This window comes from Phaethon lepturus, unplaced genomic scaffold (genome assembly GCF_000687285.1).
Source record: "Phaethon lepturus isolate BGI_N335 unplaced genomic scaffold, ASM68728v1 scaffold8154, whole genome shotgun sequence".
Taxonomy (NCBI): Eukaryota; Metazoa; Chordata; class Aves; order Phaethontiformes; family Phaethontidae; genus Phaethon; species Phaethon lepturus.
This window is the reverse complement of record NW_010536897.1, coordinates 5,377-27,571: the sequence shown is the minus strand read 5'-3', so window position 1 is coordinate 27,571 and position 22,195 is coordinate 5,377. Positions and strand designations below refer to the sequence as shown.

The following is a 22,195-nucleotide window of genomic DNA, read 5'->3' as shown; positions in this document are numbered from 1 at the left end:
ACCTGTACCTTTTAGGCAGGGGAAAAAAAAAGAAGCAAGTCTTCCATAGCAAATTATGCTGGACCTGTGCATTTTTTATAGTCCTTTTGAAAGCAGAATGGCAAGGTCAATAGTCCTGTATGCTTTTCAAATTATTTGCAAGTTGCTGAATGCTAGGCCTTCTAGATATTCTTTTTTTTTTTTTTAAATCTCCTTATTTTTATTTATACTTTCTAAGTCCATTCAGCAGTTAGATGTCACTGCAGTGAGCTTCTGGGCATTCTGCCAAGTCTTCAGTATTGTCAGGATGCTGGATGAAGTACAAAGGAAAATGCTTGTCTGTGTTTCCTTGTAGAATTTTACAAGTAGCATATAGCCTCAGAAGTAAGACCACCCTTACTAAAGTAAGAGCAGAACTAGATGAAAACAGGACTGACTCTCACTTTTTCTAGCTGTACAGCTAATTAGAACCTAGAGTTCACTTTGACATGTAAGAACTGCAGATGTCCACGAATGAATAAGAAAGTCATATCTCTAGCCTTCTTATTGCTTTGGCAGCCAAAGGTGTCTGTGTTTAGTATGGTAAAATTGTGTAACAGTGTAACTGTTAAGGTAAGTGAAACTAAACCTTTTCTGAAGTATTAAAACTGAAAAAAAATGATTTGAAATTTTAGAAGCTCACCATTATCATCACCTCTCTTAAAATTAATCCTGTAGTTATATAATGACAGAGCCTTGTTCCTATGCACTACAGTGTATGATTTTCACAAATGTTCTCATCCTTTTTAAAAAAAAATCACTTTGTGTATTTTTTAAAGTTGTTTTTATATCGCACTTTGACATTCCTTTGTTTCAAAGATATAGGAGCATATGGATGGGGGGACTAAACATTATTTTTTGTCATAGAATATACTGTGGTCAAGCTCACTTTTCATTTCCCGGGTTAATTTTTCTGTAAATGTGGTTTCTCTGTATTGAAAAAACCTCAAAATACAGATACTCGCTTGCAAATCTGACTTGAGGTGGGGTGAGTGCCACATGCCTCCTTGTACTCTTTTTTTTTTTTTTTTTTAAAGTGTGTTTTGCTATATACGTTGCACTGCAAAGAACAAAATGTAGCTGCGGTATTTTTCCCCTGCATTTCAGGGAAGATGTTTGTAAATGAATCTGAATGGAGATTGCTATGCTTTCATGAGAATGGAAAGGAAATTTGTGTGTGTGTTTTGGAGTACTCACAAGGCAAGATTATTTTCTATTGTAAGTTACAGACTTTTTACAAGAGAGTTTGAGAACAGCCATGCTGTGCCTGCTCAGAGAATAGATAGGATTTAAGCCTCTGACACTATAATGACATAAAAACAAGAGTGATTTTGTTTTTCATGTAGGAAAATAAAATATAAAAGAAAATAATTTAAACTTGATTTGATGTTCTCAAGTAATTGCTTCTTTTTACTAATTTCCCCTCTCTTTTTCTTCCAAGTTTGTGCTGAAGCTTTTAATCCAGACGAAGAGGAAGAAGATACAGAACAAAGGGTAAGAATGAGTGAATTGCATCATGCATGATTCTCCCTACAGTTTGACAGGCAGTTGTCACCTTTTCCCTGCCACTTGTGCATTTTGTTCCGGGAGGCTGTGTGATATGCTGACATTGACAAACTGACATTGCTCTGAAATTTAGGGCCACTGTGTCTCATGCACTTTTTTAGTCACTATAGCTTTAGTGTAATTTTACTTCAAAGGACTCGAGAGCTGTACATAAGTCTACCACCTTAAAAATTTTGGATATTTTCCTAATTATCTTAAAGGCTTGTTGAGGCAATTCCTAGAGCATTGATGCTATTGTGAAGAATTAGTTAAGCTTTACCACAGCTGTTTCTTCATGAGTGCTTAAAATTCCTCACATGCTTTTTACTGCCTTTCTTGTCAAAGCAGTTCTGCTTGGGTGGGAGAAATACTTTGTTGAAATATTTTGAGACTGTGCCCACCTGTTGTTCTGTTGTTTTTGAAACTTGGGAATTTCTAGGAATTGCAAATCCAGATACTGTAATTGTATTTCTTTAGAGATCCTTTTATATGAGCAAGTCCTGTAGCCTGGATGGTGAGGGTCAATGTTTTCTCTCTGGACTTCTGGTGTTCCTTTTTCAGATTCCATCTCTGGATACTTACACTTCTGCAATGAAAATCTAAGTCTAATTTAATTTCTCTTAAAAAAGAAGATACTTTATAAATAAGATACTATAAAAAAAAATGACTAGGAGTGTGTCTGTTCATCCAAATGTTTGTAAACCTGGGTCTCTTTATTCCATCAAAAGTCTTAATTTTCCTGACTGCTGACTCAATATCCAGTTTTCTTTTAAAACAACAATCTGAGATCTGCTCAGTTTTGGACAATGAATGTTTGGACATGCCTGTTAATGTAACTGTTTTTTGGAACCCTTGTTATTCCAGAACTATAGTTAATGTGGTGAATGTGAGGTAATTTAATATTTTTATATATGATTTCATAATTCAAACAAGCACATATGAAGACATTTTTATGACACACTGAGTGTTGGTTCCTTTAACCTGATGAGATGTGTATAATTGAAAAGAAGTACACACCCCCCACCCCCAAATCTCTCAAACAGCAAAACTTTTATTTAAGTAATTTTTTTGGAAAAAATACGCTTTTTAGATATTATTACATGTACTGTTACATGTTACAATAGTTCTGTTATTACATGGGCTGAGGTACATATGTATCATATATCTTACAAACTACCTGTATGCCATCAATAATATAATGGGACTAATATAGCCAGAGTTTAGAAAGAAAAGTGTTGACTTTTTCCTCTGTTCCAAATGCTTAAGCCTTGATTGTATCTATAGCTGGGTTAGAAGGGAAAGGAAAAGGCATCCTCTTTTTTCTTGTCTTTCTTGACTGTTACTTTGCATCTGTTAATTGTCAGCATAATATATTTCTTATGTCTCTTTCATTCTGTCTTGCATTGTATGTTTATATATAAATACTGTTTATGCAAACAATGAAAAAGAACTGTAGACTTTGTCAATCTCAAATTGTGTTCTGCTTTTTTAGTCTGAAGTGAAGGTTCAGTCTGTAATCATATTTCTTTGTTGTTGTGACAGTTTTGTTTTACTTTGTTTTAAAGGTAGTTCATCCAAAAACTGATGAACAGCGATGCAGACTGCAGGAAGCGTGTAAAGATATCCTGCTCTTCAAAAACCTAGATCAGGTAATACAATTTTAAGAAAACCTTAACTGGAGTTCATGGTTTAACAGTATGGGTGATAGCATGATCTAACAGTCCAGACACATGTTTGCATTGTGATAGTTCTTGATGTATTAATTATATGCAGGCTGGGCTGGGATATGTTTGGAGATCAACAATCAATGAACAATATAAACAAACATGTCAAATCAGTTACCATGATTTTCAGGTCCCCCTCCCTGCAAATTCAATTTTTTTTTCTCTTAGAGGAAAGTTTTTCTTTTTCTTTTTTTTTTTTCTTTTGCTTATCTTTCAATATTTGCTATTGGGTACCATTGAACCTGATTTCCTTTTTCCTAGGAAACAGTTCATAACTTTATGGACAATTTAACAAGGAAATTACTTACACAATTGTGATATTGAACACTATCCACATTTGCAAGATTTCAGATTGCTGCACCTTTTTCTTAAATGCCGATGTGTCATTAAATTTTCTGTAAATGAATGTAAAGTAATGTTTTTTAGGTTGTTCCTGTTCTTATTTGTCTTATTTTTATTGCTGAAGTTGGTTATTAATTACTCATTGCCTCAGCATTGAGTTTTAACAATGAGTGTTTCCAGTGCTTGCACTGAGTAATCTTAATTGGTATGAATTTTTTTAATGAGGATCATTGGATAGTTCAGGAACAGACCTTTGGAGATACTCTGAACCAGCCTTGCAGAGGCTATAGAATAAATCCATCTCATCTCTGGTCTGGTGTTCCCATGAAAACAGAACTGACAGCTCTACTACAGGCTGAGGAAGAATGAAAACTGTAACACCAGTGATGGTCCCTGCAGCTTCGTGATTTGAATCACTGAGCTTTGCCTGAGATACGAAAGGATGGATGTGATAGCTTACGGTTTCAGAAACGCTGCTCAGCTTTCCTTGAAAGCCAGGAAATTCTCCCAGTTCTTGGTCGCTGTACAAACCCCAAGAGTCATTCTCAAAATAATTGTTGAAAGCTTTTGATTGCAGCAGGCTTAAGGAATTGTCATTCTCTCAAAAGGTTTCCTTGAAAGCTGTCCTCTCCAAGACTGGCCTTGCACTGTCCTGGATTCCTGTTGTTATTAAGCCTATTTACTTAATTTACTTAAATTGACGATTTACTTTTAAGAAATTTTAAAGATTCCTTTTGCAAGGAACCTGATTGCATACAGTAAAAAATGAAACCTATTTAAAGAACATTCAGCAGCTCAAGTTGTATGTACAAAATGTGATCGCTATTCGAATTGAGTAGGCCAATTTTTTAGCTTCTAGCAAAATCACCCAGAAGCAAAAAATTATTTATTTAATTTTATGTAATAATTTAATTAACAATTTTATAAATTAAAGTATTTAATAAATTATTAAAAATGTAATAGGTTAAAATTATATTCAAAATCACTTTCTCGGCACAAATTTGTTTTTCAAAGTCGGCTTGGAAAAATATTGCTTCCTGCAAAAAGCTTTCTAAGAAGCTGAGGAGAGAAGTAATGGAAATGATCTTAACTGCAACTGTTACAGACTTGGGCTTTAAGATAGCACGTGGCTGAACAAGATGACTGCAGTCCATACGTTGATTATAGTATGATAAAGGGCACTTAGCAGAGAGGGGAGAGCTTTCCTAGTAACGGGTATAAAGGGAGTATGGAACTTGCATCCTTTCAACCCCTCCTCCCAGTAATTTCTTTTTTAACTCCCTGTGTATAATGTGACTGGTTTGGCAGGTTGGCTGTAGAATATCCACTGAAAGGCAGAATGAATGGCTGCTGCTTTTGCTCAGTCTATATTGTCCTTTAATAATTGTGAGGAACACTTTCAAATAAAGGAAATTAATTAACAAATATATTCTTTTGCTTCTGAGCCTCTGAAGAATGTCATGTAAAACTGCTAAATACAACAAACAAACCCAACAACAACAAAACTGCTTAAAGCCCTGTTAGGAGCAAATATGATTGTGTGACTCAAATGTCCTGGACAAATTCATCCCTTTTCCACTGGTTGCATTTAGGTGAGCAGTGCTGAATTTAGGACTGAATGGCCCTTTTAGATGTCTTCACTTGCATGAATAGTTCCTGTAATACTTGGTATCAAACAGAAGGGAGCCAGTGTCCAGTGGGTCACTTCTAGCAAGGTTCATGTTAAACTTTGGACTAAAATCAGTTCAGATTGACACAGGGTTTAACCTTGGAGATTTTGAGCATCCCCAATGATAACCCTGTTTTATGTTTCAATATAAAGTGCTGGGGGAGTACAGAACTCCTTTCCTGTTGAAAGCTCTGTATTACGTATCATGCATAGGCTCCACAGTGTCTTGTAAATGAGTTTGTAGAATCCTAGTCACAACTGAATTTTGTACTGGGTGAGAGCAATGACTGTTATCCAAGGCCCCTGAGCATGCTAGTACCCATATTTAAATCAAGAGGGCTTTTTACAGTTCAGAAATCTGATGAAGCTTGTCCTTTTATTGACAGAAGAGCTCAGTGTTTTATTTACTTAAAATGATAAGTCTTTGCCTGTTTATCCTCCAAATAAAGCATTACTGAATTACAGTATTTTTAAAAAGCTTTTTAAAATCTACATTGCTTGTTTTCTGACAACTGTTACTTCATGCTGTGAAACATGTGGTTAAAATAAATGGCTTTCATGCAATGATTTTTTGTTTAGTTTAAATATCAGGAGAGTTGTTAAAGACAAGAAAATAGGATTCTAGTGAAAAGATAGGCAATATTTTCAATGTAGTGGTGCCTACAGATGCTGCATTGTTTATTCCCAACTTAAGGAGCGCAGTAAATATTTCAAGTACATCTAGCAGCATAAAGACTAGTTTGCGTGTTCATGCAGTAAATTTTTAGCAACTCAGCTGTGATCTGCATCTTCAACTTTGCACATCGGGTCATTGAAAATGCAACAAAAGTCTATTGTTAATGGACTTTGGAATAAAAGTTGGTAAAGCGGCTCAGCATTGAGGCAAGGCTTTTATATGTTATCATCTTTCTTGGCTTTCACAGCTTTCCTGGCTGTGCTGCCGACAAAAAAAGTTTAGTCATGGCTCATTAGAGGAATATAGCTTGAGTCTGCTGTGCAGACCAGCATTATACCATTTTTTGTATGTGCTCCCCATCTGTACATATCTGATCTTGTCTTGGGCTGGAATTGCAGGTTCTATAAGACACAGAGTATCTAGGGAAATAACTGTTTGTATAGAGTCTTGTTCAGTACGGTCCTGATCATGACTGGGGCTCTTGGATAATGACAGTACAAATAAGTTACTGATAAGTCGTGGTGCAGTTTCTACACATACACACATATAACGAAATATATGTACCATTGACATAAATCAATATGTATCCATTGCAGTGAAGCTGTGTGAGATTATACCAAGTGAGAGCTTGCTGTACATGTGCGCTTTGGCACTGAAATGGTATGCATAAGTTAAGCCATTTGGACATTAATTTGAGAAATAGCTCTTCTGTAATGGAGGTATCTAAAGCATTTATGTTTGTCTGCATTATTGAACATATGTTAAACTGGAAACAAGTTAGGTGCTAGTGGAAGTCAACATTTAATATCAGTATTACTTGTATTTGCATACAGTAAAAATAATGCAATGCATATTGCACTTCACTATTCAGATAAGTCAGATGAACTTGCCCTTGTCCAGCAATAATGCGAAGATGTATTTTCTGAGAGGTTCTTTTCTTAATTTATCCCCTGCCACTGTCCCCCTCCTGTTTTGTTTTATAGGAGCAGCTGTCTCAGGTCCTTGATGCCATGTTTGAGAGGAAGGTGAAACCTCAGGAACATGTGATTGACCAAGGTGATGATGGAGACAACTTCTATGTCGTTGAGCGGTAAGCAGCTGTGCCTTTGAAGTGTAGAACATGTTTCTTAGAAATGTCAGGAAATACTTAATGCAGGACAGTTTCTGAAGGAAACTTACTTTTTGCAGTCATTGCCTCTTCCTTTGATCTTTCCATTTTCCCCTTTAGGTCCCCAATGACTTTTGGATTGTTTGCCCAGGAGCAGTCAAATTTGACAAAGGTGGACATTTCAAACCTGCAGGGTTGTAACACGTTCTGTGTGACTGTGTAAAAACTCAAATACCATTTTCTCTGAGGGAAGGGCCACAGCATGAGCTTGCCTATGATTTGTTCAGTTTAGCAGTTGTGTTCGTCACCATGTGCATAGCTTAAAACCAGCCATGTTACATACTGTCTCTAGACCAGGATGTGTTTTCTTCTGAAGAAAGGAGGGGGAAAAGCAACAAAAGAAAACATATGGTAAAGGGAGGGGTAGGAGGTTATTTTGGCAAAGGAGAATCCATGGTAGTGGCTACCATGGAACAACTTGGACTTTGTCCAATTAGTTTTGATCACTGACTTCAGAGAGACTTTTGTTTACTTTGCTTCTGTTAGTCATGTGATTTGTATTTGCAGAGTTTTAAGGTGTCATTTTGCAATTCCTTCCATCAAGCAAATTCACATGATAATTTTGTGGATCATATGTATGTGCAACAGGCATAAAATAGATGTGTGTGCATGCACATTTTGAGTACCTTTTACCCTTTTGGAAGAAAATCTGGCTAATGTTACTTTTAATCACTGTATTTGAAGAAGAATTAAGGACACAGATTTATTTCCTTCTGTAAAACTATAACATTAAAGAGAATATTACTTGACTGGATTATAAATGTCTGTTGGAACACCATCTTAGCAAACTACTTTTTTTGATGCACTTGTTATCTTCCGTATCACTGAGATAATGGTGCCATTAATACTGTATTAAATGCTTTGAAAGCAGTTCTTCAAGACAATGTGTTGCCTTTTGAATTGTCATTTATACTGTGTTTAAGGAATTTGCAAGAGAAGTTTTAGGTTAGAAGTTGTTCATTTTAAATGATCCTTGTTCACTTCAAGGACATTCCCCTTGTTGATTAGTGGCATTACAGAATATAAGGCTACCTCAAATACATTCTGACCGTATGCCTGTTCCCCTGTCTTCTACCATACCATCCCATTAGCCTAACCCAGTGCTCTATTTCCATACTCAGTTATCTCTCTCAACTGCTCTGTCTCAGACCAATCCCATGTGTTTTGGCTAGATAGGACAAGTTCCTTCTCTTGCCATGTTCACTGGGGAGATCACGCTGTCCCAGATAAGAGTAAGGTACTGCAGATCAGAACTTATGGGAGCCAGAGCCACCAGCTCTGCAAAGATGACATGTATGCAGAGCAGTGATTCCTAATCTTGAGGAAACTTAAATTCAGTTTGGGAACCTCTCAGAAATGTTAGATACCATCAGCCTATTTTAATTTGTTCTGTGTAAGGCTCTTACACAGACCTTTAGTAACTTTGTTGGCTCCTAAAAAGCTTTTCCTGCTATGACTTTTAGCCTAAAATAAAGAAGTGAAATCAAACCTTATCTCTGATATTCAGGTAAATGTTTTATGGTCTCTGTTCTACAGATGTAATGCTATTCCACAACGATTTTCCTCCATCAAGAGATAGTTGGGTTGGAAGAGTTCAAGTTCTTAAGTTTTTGTTTGTTTTGCTCTCGAGGTATAATGCACTGGTAAAATAAATACATACACCAGTAAAATAAATATGATGCCAAAAATATATGGCAGAAAGGCTATACAGTGAGGAAAATTAAACTTGGTGTTGTCTAGCAACAGAGCATACCAGCCTTTGCGGTAAACACCAACTCGGCTGCAGCTCTTATGTGGACTATTCAGTTATTACAAAGAATTCTACGGTTGTGAATTTTCTGCCCCCCTCTCCCTCTTTCCAGTCCTGCTCCCTTCCAGTCCTCCTCCACCTCCCACCCCCTCATATTTTCTCATGCAAAAGAATAACTGGATACTGGTGCGTATGGAAAGCTACAATATTTCCACTTGCCTGCAAGTGTAAATTCAGAGGACTTTGGCTCTTTCAGTGCATCAGCAGGCATGTCTTGTTACTCTAAGATAAGTCATTAATGCCTAAATATCCCTGAGGATTAGTTTCTTCCTGTCTGAATGAACAGTGACTTTGTGTTGCAGACGTAACTCTTTAGCTTCTTGTCTGCATAGAAAAAGAGGCTTTCTGGCACAGGCCCGTTTTTTCCCCCAAAGTCTTCTGGTTGTAATACTTCCTCACCAGATCACTGCTGTCTAAGCATCTTTTACCATGCACAGAGAGACAGCAGGCAGAATAGATGTAACTTTAGTGCTTACTGCATGGAAGGGAGAGCTAAGACGAATGTGTTGCATGGCTAAACATTAGTATGCTCATCACTGCTGAGGAGACATTTGATGAGTCTCTGCTGATTGACCAGTCATTAGTCAGAAGGGACAGCATTGGCCTCTGTTGCCTCTTGGAACAGACTGATCTACAATCTTGCTGAGTTGCGCTCTTCTGCTTTTCTGCCTTTTTTTTCTTCTTGGAGTTTTGTATTTTTTCCTGTCACTGTTTTTCTCTTGAGTCCTTGAGCTCCTAACAATTACTGTCTCAACAATTAGAGTTCAGTCTGTATTTTTATTCTTCTTATCTCTCAGGGCTTTAGCTCACGGACTGTCTCACAGCTCAGCAACAGTTCTCTCAGTGAAGCTGAGCCAAGATCACGCAGTGGTGCCTCACCAATTTAGTCCTTGGGCCGCAGACAGCTGAATGCTTGGATGAAGGTTATGTGGCTTTAGTTATTTGGAAAAAAATGGCACTAGTAAGTGACTTTCAAGCTGAGGGATGGGAAGAAGTGGTTGCATTTGCTTAAGGTGCTCACAGATGGCGCTTCTAGACCAAAAAAACCTCTGAAGATTGCCTCTGGTGCCTCTCAGAGAATCGTTAAATAGATATTGGACATTACAAGAATTAGTGAAACTTCACATCAACACTAATTCTTATTTAGTTTACTGTTAGCACTTGTCGAAGTGTCTGGTAAGGATGTTATGCAGTCTTCATGGACCTAGCTTCCTCCTTTAGCTTTCTGGCTGACAAAGAGAGACTAAATTTCTTGGATCTTCTGACATGTCTGAATCTGGCCCATCTACTATTGATCCAGTAGCCAAACTTTTCTCTGGGTCTGAAAGGGTTTAAAACAGTAGACTCTCAAATCATTGTGCAAAGCTTCCTCACTTTGATGTATTTTGTTTGTTTGATGCATGTAATGTCCACTTTGTGGAATCTCCTACAAATGAAGCTGGCATAAAGCTGTCCTGTAGTATATTATTTTTTAGATGCAGCAGAACTCAAAGGTGACTAACAAACCCAGGGCTGTCCATCAGTAATCCTGAAAGACTTTCGGCTGTGTTAATACTAGGCAGGTCTTGCCAGTGGATCTGTTCCCATACTTGCGTACCGTGAGAAGTTTCACCTCCTGCTGTTTCTGGTGATCCTTCCCCCCCGCCCCCCCGCTTATGTGACTATATGATGTTCTGAGAGGTAATACCATTCCTTCTGACAAAGATCCAAACTCATGGGGAAAATTATATGCATGCTCAGCTGCTTATAGCCAGGAAGGTGTTCCCTACCTGCTTTTCTCTAGGGCAGGATATATTTATTGTAAAGTCTTTTAGACGAGTGTCTAGTCCCTGAATAATTTCTGGTGCCATAGCCAAGAATTAAGCAAGCCTAGTCAAGCTATATTTTTAAATTATTTTTTTTAAAGCTTGAAGCATAAGACAGTCCTGAGGGTGTTACAGACACTTGTTTGACTTTTAAAGGGCTACCTTTCTGTGTACAGCATAGAAATATTTCTATGCTGTTCTTCATATGCAGCTGCTCTGGTGTGCAGTTTGATCCAGATTTGTGTCTTAAGCTTTGACTCACTGGGCTGGTACATGCATCTTTGACAGAGTAGTCTTTTGATTCTTGGCAGATTCTGGGATACTGTTCCCTTAAGTTTGTTATAATGTAGGAAGTGTGCCTCTTGGAGTACAGGGTGAGGAGGCCTTTCCAATTTAAGCAGGTTACAGGTCCCTATGAACAAAGTGCAAGGAGGCTTCTGGTACTTGAACAGTTTCTTCTCTGTTCAGAGATCCTGGCTAGATGTCAGCTGTATTAGAAAGCTTTCCTGTTTCTAGAAGTGAGCTATAACAATAAAAAAAAGGAATTAAAAACCTTACAGCTCAGCCACTTCAATTTGAAGCTAGTGTGACTAGAGCGGAACCCGTAATGTTCTGCAAAGCTGCTAGAAGTTACTTGCCCATGCTTCTTAAGCTTGTGCATGCTACAGTGTCACCTCAGTGCACAGAGCTTTGACAGTCGAACAGATGCTCTTCCAGTTCAAACATCACATGCTATAATCTGCATTCTTCAGTAGCCACACCTCCATGAAAATGGTGATAAAATTGGTTGGCTCAGCTGTCAGCATGTTTGGAGTTGCAGCATTGGTGTGAAGCTGAACTGAGTGATAAAAGTTTTGGTCATAAGGGAGCTATTAGAAAAATACCAGGTGTGAAATGGTTGCCTCTGGAGATCTCTGTGCTACAGTGTAAAGATGTGGTATGGATGACATTCCTGAACTAACTTTAAGTCCTCCAGCTTGAGGATCAGTAAGTGCTGCTCATAGTAAAACTGAAAAACTCACTCAGTATCTTAGGTGTGTAAAGAAGGGCCCTTTCTCTGATCTTTGTGCTTCTACAGCATCACTGTTGTCCATACAAGAGCTGGATAGTTTGAATCTAGCATGGTCATATGCAGCTACAAGCTACAATTGCATCTTGGGGTTATGATATAGACATACCCTTAAGCTGGAGTTGAGGCAAAACCACAGGAGCAGCTGGGTGGCTGGATTTGAATGTATCCCAAAGGTACTGCAGCAATGCTGTCACTGAGAAAACAGGTGTATGTGAATCCAAGTCACTCTAAAGAGGCCTCACTGGATAACATGCATGCTGTGAAGAGACAAATACTGTTAAAGACAAAACTACCTATCATCCTGACCAGAACACTTACAATAGCAATGTCAAAATACTATGCAGGGGAAACCAAGTAGATCCTGCCCAGATCTGTCAGAAGTGAAATGCTTTATTAAGAGAGAATTACTGTGAAAATAGTGTAGATGGAAGCAGCTTTGTATCAGGCAGTTGGGAAGCTCAATAAAGCATGTTCCGTCTCACTCAGCAATACGAGGACTATTTCTGTAACAGCAAAAAGCTGTTTTTATTATCTGTACTAGAATGTTGTCTAATAAAAAGCATCTATTCCATTGTTTTTCCAGGGGATTGTATGATATTGTTGTAGCAAAAGACAACCAGTCACGCTGTGTGGGCCGGTATGATAATCACGGCAGTTTTGGGGAACTGGCATTGATGTACAACACTCCTAGAGCTGCCACCATTGTTGCCACAACAGAAGGAGCCCTTTGGGGACTGGTAAGGAAAGGAGGTTGCTCTCGTATGCTTAATATTTTAAACACTAACTCACCATGTCCAGTGCTTCTCTTGGTATGGCTCCTTGTGCTAATAGCGATTTTATCGTGATCTGTTATCTCACTTCCTGGCATAAGAGATCCGTTGTGCAAATCTTTCTGGCCACCCTTCTAGAACAACTTATCTGTAAAAACTGTATCACTAGTTTTATCTGTTCCTTTATTATTTTGCATTTGCTGTAATTGTGGCTTTTGCTGGCTGGGAAAGAGGACCCTGGTTTTGTTTTCATCCCACAGAGGACAGTGGAAACATTAATGCACATATTTTATGGGAGGGGGAAACTACCTAAATTACATTATTTTCAATTCACCTTCCTACCGTTTTGTCTGCTTTAAGTGGAATGGGAAGGTGTTAAATATCTTCTTGAGGATGTCAGTAATTTGAGGAACTAGGAAAACTGTCCAAAGCTTTGTTTTCCTTCAAAATAAACTGTCATAATGTTTCTGGTCTCTCTGTTTTACCCTGAAGAAAGAGGTTCTCAGGTCAGCATGACCTGTGAGATACCAAGCTAAATGATGATGTTGCTTTGTCTCTAGCCTGGCAGTGTTGAATGTGAAGCTGTAGACATTAGTTTCCTTTTTTAGTTCTTTGTAGTATTTGGATAGGGTTATTTTCACAGCACACCCTTACTCATCTGTGAGGGCTCACATAATAAGCGGATTGTGCGATCAACGAAGCCTTTGAAGCCAGAAGTGTTGTACACTTTATGTGTGCCCTGGGCTCCTTGGCAACTATCTCTGGGGGTTGACCATGTGTTGTGACCTTGATTATAGGACTGATAAGCTGCTACACACAACGTGCTAATGCCGTCTCAGCACTTGCTGAGGGATCTGACTTCTGGCTTCGCTTTTCTTTGTGAGCTGAAAGAAAAGATTTTAGGTAAACCAGCCAGGGAGTAATGTCAGAATCTAGTTTGTTGAACAAGACAGAACAAAGCAGCTACCTACAAACTGAGCTCATTCATAAAAGGAAGAAAATAAGAGATGATTCTTTGTTCCAGTTTGCCTTTGAAAAGAACTGCACAAATTGGGCTAATTTTGGTCATAAGGGAGCTATTAGATTATATTAACAAATAGCTATTAGCTATTTGTTTTTTCTGTGATTACATTCACTTAATTAGTAAGGTGTAGCTGAAGGGCAACCTCTTGATCTGTGATGTAGATATTTTATTAAGTAAGGCTGCATTGTCCTGCCTAAAACTCTGGTTAATTCTTCCAGTAATTCTGACCTTGCTGTGTTGTACTATATGATTTTGTGCCTGATGTAATTTAAACATATTTTTATTAGTCTGCAGAAGTCATTGCTAAAGCTCATGGGTTATCTACAGTTTAGGAGATGTGGATTACTCCTGCTGCATTGCAGACTTAGGCCAACAAAAGCCTGGAAGGCTCAGGCACCAAGCAGTTATCAAATGTGGGTCTTGTCTGGAGCAGAGAAATGTCCTCAGCCTTTGCTACTGAACGTGCCTGGGGAAAACCTCACAAACACGGACGCTTCCTTTGTGGCTCTGCCTTTTTTGTTCAAATGCTGCTGCTTCTCCTTCCTCACTGATACTCTCAAACAAATGAATTCTGAAATTTTTTTTAATGCTTTGGCAATTCCCCTGACTGTTTCTGCACCATTCTGCTTCTCTAGGAGAGATTTCTACCAATGAAGAATTTCTTTAAAAAAATAAAACTAAAACAGTTCCTCATGCTTTATCATCTCTTGTTCTCCTTTGGATAACAGGAATACCATTCTTCCCTTCATCTTTTACCTCCTTCAACTTTTATATTTCACTAGTGTGACCTGTATCAGTCATTGTTTCAAGTTGCAAGTATTTGCAGCCTGCATCCCATAAAACTGTTCTCTTACTTGAAAGTAACTCTTCACCTCAAAATATCTCTGCTAAGGTATCACTTGGTATTTTCAGAAAATGAGATCCAGAGGAATGGCTCTCAGGGCTTCAGATGTTTCTGCTAATTGTGGTGTATGTAAACATAAAAGATTTTTTTTTTTTTTTGGTACCATTTTCCAAACCAAATTTCTGCTCCTTTCCTCCGACTTTTTGCTTTTGCTTTTTACACTTATGGCCTCATGTTGTGTAAGGGAAACTCTGCAACTCTCACTCTGTTCATAATTTAGTGTTGATCCTAACAGGGACCATGGGTGATCTTGTAACGCAAACAGTAACAAAAATACCTGGTGGCAAGTGCCCTTCCCCTTAGCCTGGATGTGCTGTTTAGTTTCGGCTCTCTTGTGGCCTTTCTCATCGGTGTTTGCCAGTAGTTGAGCCCTGCCTTTTCACTAAAAAGCATTTCGTTCAGATCTCTGACAATGAACTCTCAAACATGTCTGCCGTTGCAGGTGCCGAGGCAGGGGCTTGGCTAACTGTGCGAGCTTGCCTTCGCTCGGGCACGCAGTGCCGCCCCGTGGCCACGGAGCCTGCCCGTCGTTAGCTGCTGCCTGGGGACAACAGCAGAGCAAGGAGGGATGGCAGGGAATCTTGCTCAATATTTTGGCTTCATAAAACAAACCAAACAATTTTTCCATCAGGAAGGTGCTTATGGTACACGTGGACAGCTGGCAATTAGGAAGTAGTCATTGCAAAAAGCTGCCTCCCGGATCCTAAAAGGTAGACGGGTGAATCGAGCCTGTTGCTCTTCATACTCTGTCCTTGATCTGTTTGAGATCAGTATAAATCTCCAGCTTGAGTCACAGATTTCAAAAGTAGAGAAGAATCAAACTGAGACTTAATCCCGCAGTTGCCTTAACAAATAAGTGTTGGAAATGCCAATTCAGTGGCTTCAGCTAAGAAGAGCGTAACTTCTTCCTTGTATGTGGAAGCATGAAAGAGATATTAACAAATGGCCAAGCAAAACCCAAAAACTCGACCCTGAAAAACAGTACAAGATAGACTAAAAAAGTTATTCTTAAATGCTTCTCTGAGAAGGACCAGGTCTTACAGCTTGCTGTTTTTCAATCTGTTATTGCAGCAAGTACTCTCATAAGAGCTGTTGTGATGGCTATGGTATAATTTTAACAGCTGGCTTCTCAAACCCAGTGTTTGTTGCAAATACTAGTTCGTGATTGTCAGTTCTTTAAATGGGGAGCGTTTTAGTCAAGAGGAATAACATATTTCTCTGTGCTGTTTCTTGCAGGATCGAGTGACGTTCAGAAGAATTATATTGAAAAACAATGCAAAGAAGAGGAAGACGTATGAATTATTTATTGAATCTGTGCCCCTTCTTAAATCCTTGGAGGTAAAGCCTCTTGGAGACATATGCATCAAATTCTTGTATTAGCATTAGCTCCACGGTCACTGTTCCTACTATATCAGAAATCTGTGTCATTTTTGCTTAGAACAAAATTTTAAGAGCTGCTTTGGTATCACGTTTACTGTACAACTTAATTTGCATTGTTGAAGTTGTATAATGGTTTTTTTCATATCCTTTGTTCACAGTAAGCTATTTGCTGATTTTTATCTTGGTCTGTGTAAAGGTTAAAAAAAAATCACAAAACATCACAAAACAAAAACCATCTATAAATACATCAGAGGACAGGTATTAAAGTGAAAATTGGAAGTCAGGGCTGTGTTTCCCTTTGAGGGTATGATATTGAAGTAATGATACAATTGCTGGGATATGTGGTGTTTGTCAGCCATGAATGACTTAAATTTGAGACAAAGATGTGGGCTGTCATAGGTCTTGCTTTAACCTTAACTGATATTCAGGAGGTAAACTAAGAATAAGCCAAAGGGAAGCACTGCTGCCTGGGAATAAAATGACCAGGCAGAGCAGGCAGATGTCATGTTGATGTGTGTGGTGTGTGGCTTTAGGAACAGTGTGTAAATTGTCACTTCTAAGCTATTGATTCAGCTTGTATCTTTAGAAGGCTTTTGGAGCCATGCCAAACTGCCTTGAAATGAGTATGCGTCTGTCTTTGCCTTACACCGTAGCTTAGCTTTTCTTTGTTTTCTTGTAAGAATATTTTTCAGCATAAAAAGCACTTCTCAAATACTAAAGATTAATCCCTTTGAGAGAAGATTACAAAATTGCAAAGTATCATTAGGTGTGAATAGTAACCTTGAATATATATTATTTTGGACATATGTTGGTAGCTGTGGAGTGGGTAAATTGCACAACACCTTCTCCCTAAATGCCTGGCTTAAACTAGTTCCATCAATGTGACTTCTTTTGAGCACAAAAATGACTCATAAATATTTAAAGTTATACAAAAATAACTCATTAGCACTGGATGGCTTTCTGCCTGACACACTGCAGTTGAATCATGTGTGCATCACAATTAAGTTTCTCAAACATGGGCTAGATTGAGGTGCATTTGTGGAATGAATGGATTACAACTGAATCATCTGTTGAGATATTCATTTTAACTGTAGGATTTTCTTCCTTTCTTAATATTTTTTTTCTACGCTGCTCTGAACCAATACTATTGTTTTGTGGTGTGCTAGATGGGCAGTGGGGCACACTGGAGATACATTTAACTGTTCTCCCTCCCTTCCTGCTTATGAAGGCTCAGGCATGTTTCATTGCATGTCACATTAGTACCTCTTGCCCTTGCTGCTGGGCATCCTGTTGCAGTTCCTTACAGTTTAGAGCCAGTATCCTTTTCATATGCCCTTCCTCACTCCACTCTAGGAATGAGTTCTGGGACACAAAACCCCCCACATATCCAAGTATATGGTGATTAAAATACTTTGAAAAGGTGTTGCTGGTGTTTCTCATTGATGTTTGTTCTTAGAAAGTTTATGACGTTTTTCTGAGTGTTTTCTTCAAATTTCTGGTGAATCTTAGAGAAAATGATTTTTTGAATGAAATGTATTTTTGAAATGAAAACTGTATTTTTCAGTACTGATATACTGTATGTTTGTATGTCTAGTGAATGTCTCTTCAGGGCTACAAAGTTTACCAGAGGTGTACTATAATAGATGATTATGTTGAATTTTCCTCTTTGTTCCAGGCATCAGAACGAATGAAGATAGTGGATGTTATAGGGGAGAAAGTGTATCAAGATGGGGAACGTATAATTTCTCAGGTACTTAAAGTCTAAATTTCTCTTTACCATTCTCCTTTCTCTGCTTCTTTTTCCTGTTTGGATGACTTATAGAATCGTATTACTTGGACCAACTTGGCCTTATTTATTCTTTTAATACTTCCAATTTATTTAACCACTTCTTGAATGTTTGGGGAATGGCCAGTATGCCTTAAGAAGCTGAAATTAAATGTCTATGTATGCAATTTGCCATGAAAGCCCCCAGCTAGACTTTTCGTAGGCACCTATGACCAGATTAAATCTGGAGTCACAAGCAGGTAGTAAAACCATCTCTAATTCCTTGGTCTGGCTAAACAACAAAAAAAACCCAGTTCAACAGGAGTATGGTTTGGATGAAACTAAATGAAGTAATTTGGAATATTTTACTAGCTGGACCCAACTCAGTTAACTGTTCTACATGTTTTGTCTGCTGTAATAGATCAAGGCCAGAGAGGTGGAACATGAAGCTGGACAAACTCAAGCTAAAGCTGTGGGATTGGTTTGGAACACTGTTACTGATGAAACACTAGAATTTTTCATCAAGTTTAGCTTGGGGTTGCTTTGTTGCAAAAGTGCTCCAGTTCAAGTAGAAGTTAATCTGAGAAAGTCCTTGGCTTATCTGAAATTGCAGGCTTTTTGATCACAATCAACATCGCAGAGTATGACTCCTTGATAACTTCTTGAATAATTAATCTTAATTGCCTTGTATGTCAGGTAACTCTGAATGCAAGAAACCTTAGTTTGCTGATAACCAAATACTGCCAAATTAACTTTTCTCAAAAAATACCCTCAATTTTGTAAGTTAAATTTTGTTGCTTAAGACCCTGAGAAAACTGAACTTGCAGCAAAATCAAAATTTATAAATCTGTCTCAAAACTGGGAACCCATGCAATCAGTGATCCAATTACGCAGTTGGTTTTAATCTTTTGTAATAACTGAATTAAGGACAAGAATGTAACTACCCTTAAAGGGAGGATTAATAGTCTGGATAGGTCTGGGTGACGGTAATATACTGCTAAAGATGATGAAGTTTTATGCTTGTAAAAGATGTGATAGCTCTTACATTACAGCAGTTGCATCAATACCATGAACCCCTTTTCTCTCGTGGATAATTTTATATTTTAATGATCTTCATGGAATTTTACCTTTCAGTTAAGGGCAGTGTGCTTTAAAGCACTTAAATTGTTAGTGCCTGTCGATGTTATGAGGATGTCTCCCAATTTGTCTGTTTCCATTCTTTTAAAAAAATAAGTACTCTTTCAGAAGAGTGCTGAGTGTATTAGTTCGTGTTGTGATAGCTGGCAACAGTGAATAAAAAGCTGTGTGCTGGATGATTTACAACTATCCCCAGGAAGCTTAGCTAAGGGCCTGATTTATTCTGTAACTCTGTGTTTGAATCTTGCATCATCTTCTCCCAGCCCATGTTTCACACTCAAGTCATAACCATCTCTCTCCATCCTTCCCATCACATTCACTGTCTCCTCGCCCACTTGACTTAACAGCAGATTTATTTTCATAGAAACAGATTAATTTTACTAAACCAAATTTTTTTATTTCACATTCAGTTATTCAACACCACCTTGTGATGTCTGTCTAGAACTTGACATAAAATGGCTACCAATTGTTATTTTCTCCCACTTGCCCTATGTGACTTGTTTTCCTTTAATTGCATGATGCTGTCAAGTGCTTTATTCTTTACCATTCTCACTATCTTTACATAGCCGTTGCATCATTCCTCATGTAGACGGCTTGCATTGTGGAATTGTTTTTCTGTAAACTATCCTCCTCTTGCTTTCTATGTTCATGCTCCTCAAATGCATCTATTCTGGGTTCTGCTGATCTCCCACTATTCTACTATGGACTGACTGAGCTCATACTTAGTTTAATGGATCCTTCTTCCTACTGACATCTAGAAATGCAGTCACTAAATTGGTGTTTTATTAAAACTTGATTCTGGAAATTCTAGGCCCTGCTTAGTTTCACTATTGGAGACTTTCATCCAGATTGGAAGATTTGCACTTAAGTGATTTTGCTATATATCGTTGATCTCCTTTGCTTTTTCCATTCCACCTGCCCTCTCACTGAATGATATGTACTAATAGTTCCCTTCCCCTGTGGGTTCCTCTAGTATATTACTTAACCAGTCACCTTACAACATTAAGAATTTGAGAGTTTGTCAATTCTAGCAGATTTCTGCACAAGGCCTAGTTCAGAGTGAACGCTTTAATACCACATATACATACTTTTACAGTAAACGAAAACATAATTTGTTTTATCTTTTCCTCTTCACAGGGTGACAAAGCAGACTGTTTTTACATTGTAGAATCTGGTGAAGTAAAAATCTTGATTAAAAGCAAGGTGAGTTCAAATTGGGTGATTAGGCTTTAGGTCAGTCCCTGATTTGATTGATTAATACAAGTGGTGTGAAAAAGCCTATCCTGACTTATTTTAAGGTACTATTTCATGTTATTTATCATTGACACTCATGGGATGTAGCTTGTAATATATATACATACCTGTTCTGAAGTGTCCAGAAGTCATTTTACTGAAGTTGGAAAGTCTTTTACTTGTATCTGCTCCTCTGCAAGCTAACCTGGTAAACTCTCCCTGGCCTTAAGGGTGGAGATGAAATGTTTCTTCTAGGATTATAGGAAACTGCAACTTAAACAGTCTATTATCTCTAGTGACATACTAGCCATTGGCATTTGAACAGATCTCTGTACAGTCTGAAGCAGCTTTAGGGAACATGTTGTGCATGATAAAAACCTGTGTTAGGCACATGCAATAGCAGTTCCAAAGCTGTAACAGTAAGTATATGCCAATCTCAAAACTTGTGGGCTGGCATACACTTTTCTTATCGAACTTCTAATTGAACATGCTGTTAACGTGTTGTACCAGTACAGAGCATGACTTGGAACTTGCTAGTTTAAAAGTCCTAAGCCAATGAGTTGTTGCACATCTATAAGATATCTGGGATTAACTGCAGCCCTGTACAAAGACAGAATAGTATGTAAATAATTAAAATGTACTGTTTAACAGACTATGACAAGTAAAGAAGCTAACCAAGAAGTGGAGATTGCCCGGTGTCACAGAGGGCAGTATTTTGGAGAGCTTGCGCTTGTTACCAACAAACCTAGAGCAGCCTCTGCCTATGCTGTTGGGGAGGTCAAATGTTTAGGTAAGCAGATGTTCTGTGTTTCTAGTTACACTTGTTTTGTGGGCCATGCCTGAGTGAGCAGCTATACAAAACCTTTTGGTAACTGGCGGTCAGACATGAGGAGCTAGGAGCATGGGCTGGAGCAGATTTTCTCTGTGTTGAGGTTTGAGAAGCACCTTCCTTCCAGCAGATTCTGTGTTTTCTACTTGTGTGATCTGTACCCTTTGAAGGGGTAAGTAGCATCAGCTTTTTGTCTACACCTTGTTTATCACACACAGCTTTCAAGTGATCTTTTAATGCCAGTGTGGTGTGTGTTTGGCTTCTGTATTTATCCTTGAGGTTAGGTGTGTATTTCATTATCTTGTTTCTGCAAATAACAGTACAGAAGGAAATCAGAAATGTGATTTCTATTTCTGTGGCTTCTATTGAAGCCTCAAAATCAAATGGGTTGGAATGGAGGCCTATGTTCTGCATTCAAAAAATAAATTGGTGTGTGGTGTCCCTTTTAACAAACTATCTTGTTTTCACTTCTGTTCTTTGCAGTCATGGATGTGCAAGCATTTGAGAGGTTGCTTGGACCCTGCATGGACATTATGAAGAGGAATATCACACATTACGAGGAGCAGCTGGTGGCACTGTTTGGCTCTAGCATGGACCTGTTGGATCCAGGGAATTAGGCACAGGGTACCTCAATGCCTTCTTAGTTCAAGACACAGAAAAGCCTCCTATCAGCAACACAACTCACAAGGAAAATGGACACTACGGAACAGTTACTGCTGCTGTCTTCTTGGGCATTTTAGAAACCATAAACAAGTCTCAGCACAGATGGATTGCTCACTCCCTGCCTCAACTTTGCTGCTGATACTTCATTATTAGACCTAGATTAAAGATGATTCTAACCCTATGTTCACTTACTTGGTTCAGAATGGCATCTGTCCAACAGTTCAAGTGCCTGATATGAAACCCAAAGTGTGCAAGATATAGAAGCCTCCTTCCCTCTGGTGTTGCTACTGTTGGGATAAATTTTTGGATCAGATTCTGTAGTGGGAGGTTGCCTGTTCTGCAGAGGCAACCTGTGGAATATGAGCCTTTTATGGGTTTATTACCTTCATCTGATGCTTTCCTTACACGATGTCAAATTTACTTTGAATTGTATCATCTGGGTTTGAAGTTATAATATCAATGGAGCCAATAAGTAAGGTGGCACTGAAGTTTTCTTCCACACGCTGAAAGCGGCAGATACTATAGCTCTTTAAACCAAGTAAACCAACCTGGGGACATGGGAGAGTCTGCTTAGCAACAAAATGCAGAAAATGAAACTTTAGTATATTTTAAGTGTTTTCTGAACACTGAAGAAAATTGTTTTACTCTGTGCTGCCCAAAA

General features: G+C 38.4%; 1 protein-coding gene across 1 annotated transcript in view; it reads left to right on the top strand.

Annotated features, from left to right (window-relative positions):
- Positions 1–21,981, top strand: part of PRKAR2A (protein kinase, cAMP-dependent, regulatory, type II, alpha) — a 53,146-nt gene extending 31,165 nt beyond the window's left edge. Inside the window, exons 3-11 of the mRNA XM_010286302.1 lie at positions 1,460–1,512; positions 3,129–3,212; positions 6,958–7,064; positions 12,413–12,566; positions 15,764–15,865; positions 17,583–17,657; positions 19,947–20,012; positions 20,694–20,832; positions 21,355–21,981. Of these exons, the coding sequence (XP_010284604.1) occupies positions 1,460–1,512; positions 3,129–3,212; positions 6,958–7,064; positions 12,413–12,566; positions 15,764–15,865; positions 17,583–17,657; positions 19,947–20,012; positions 20,694–20,832; positions 21,355–21,488 (914 nt within the window). The 3' untranslated portion in view covers positions 21,489–21,981. The remainder of the gene's footprint in view (positions 1–1,459; positions 1,513–3,128; positions 3,213–6,957; positions 7,065–12,412; positions 12,567–15,763; positions 15,866–17,582; positions 17,658–19,946; positions 20,013–20,693; positions 20,833–21,354) is intronic.
- Positions 21,982–22,195: the final 214 nt, after the last annotated feature.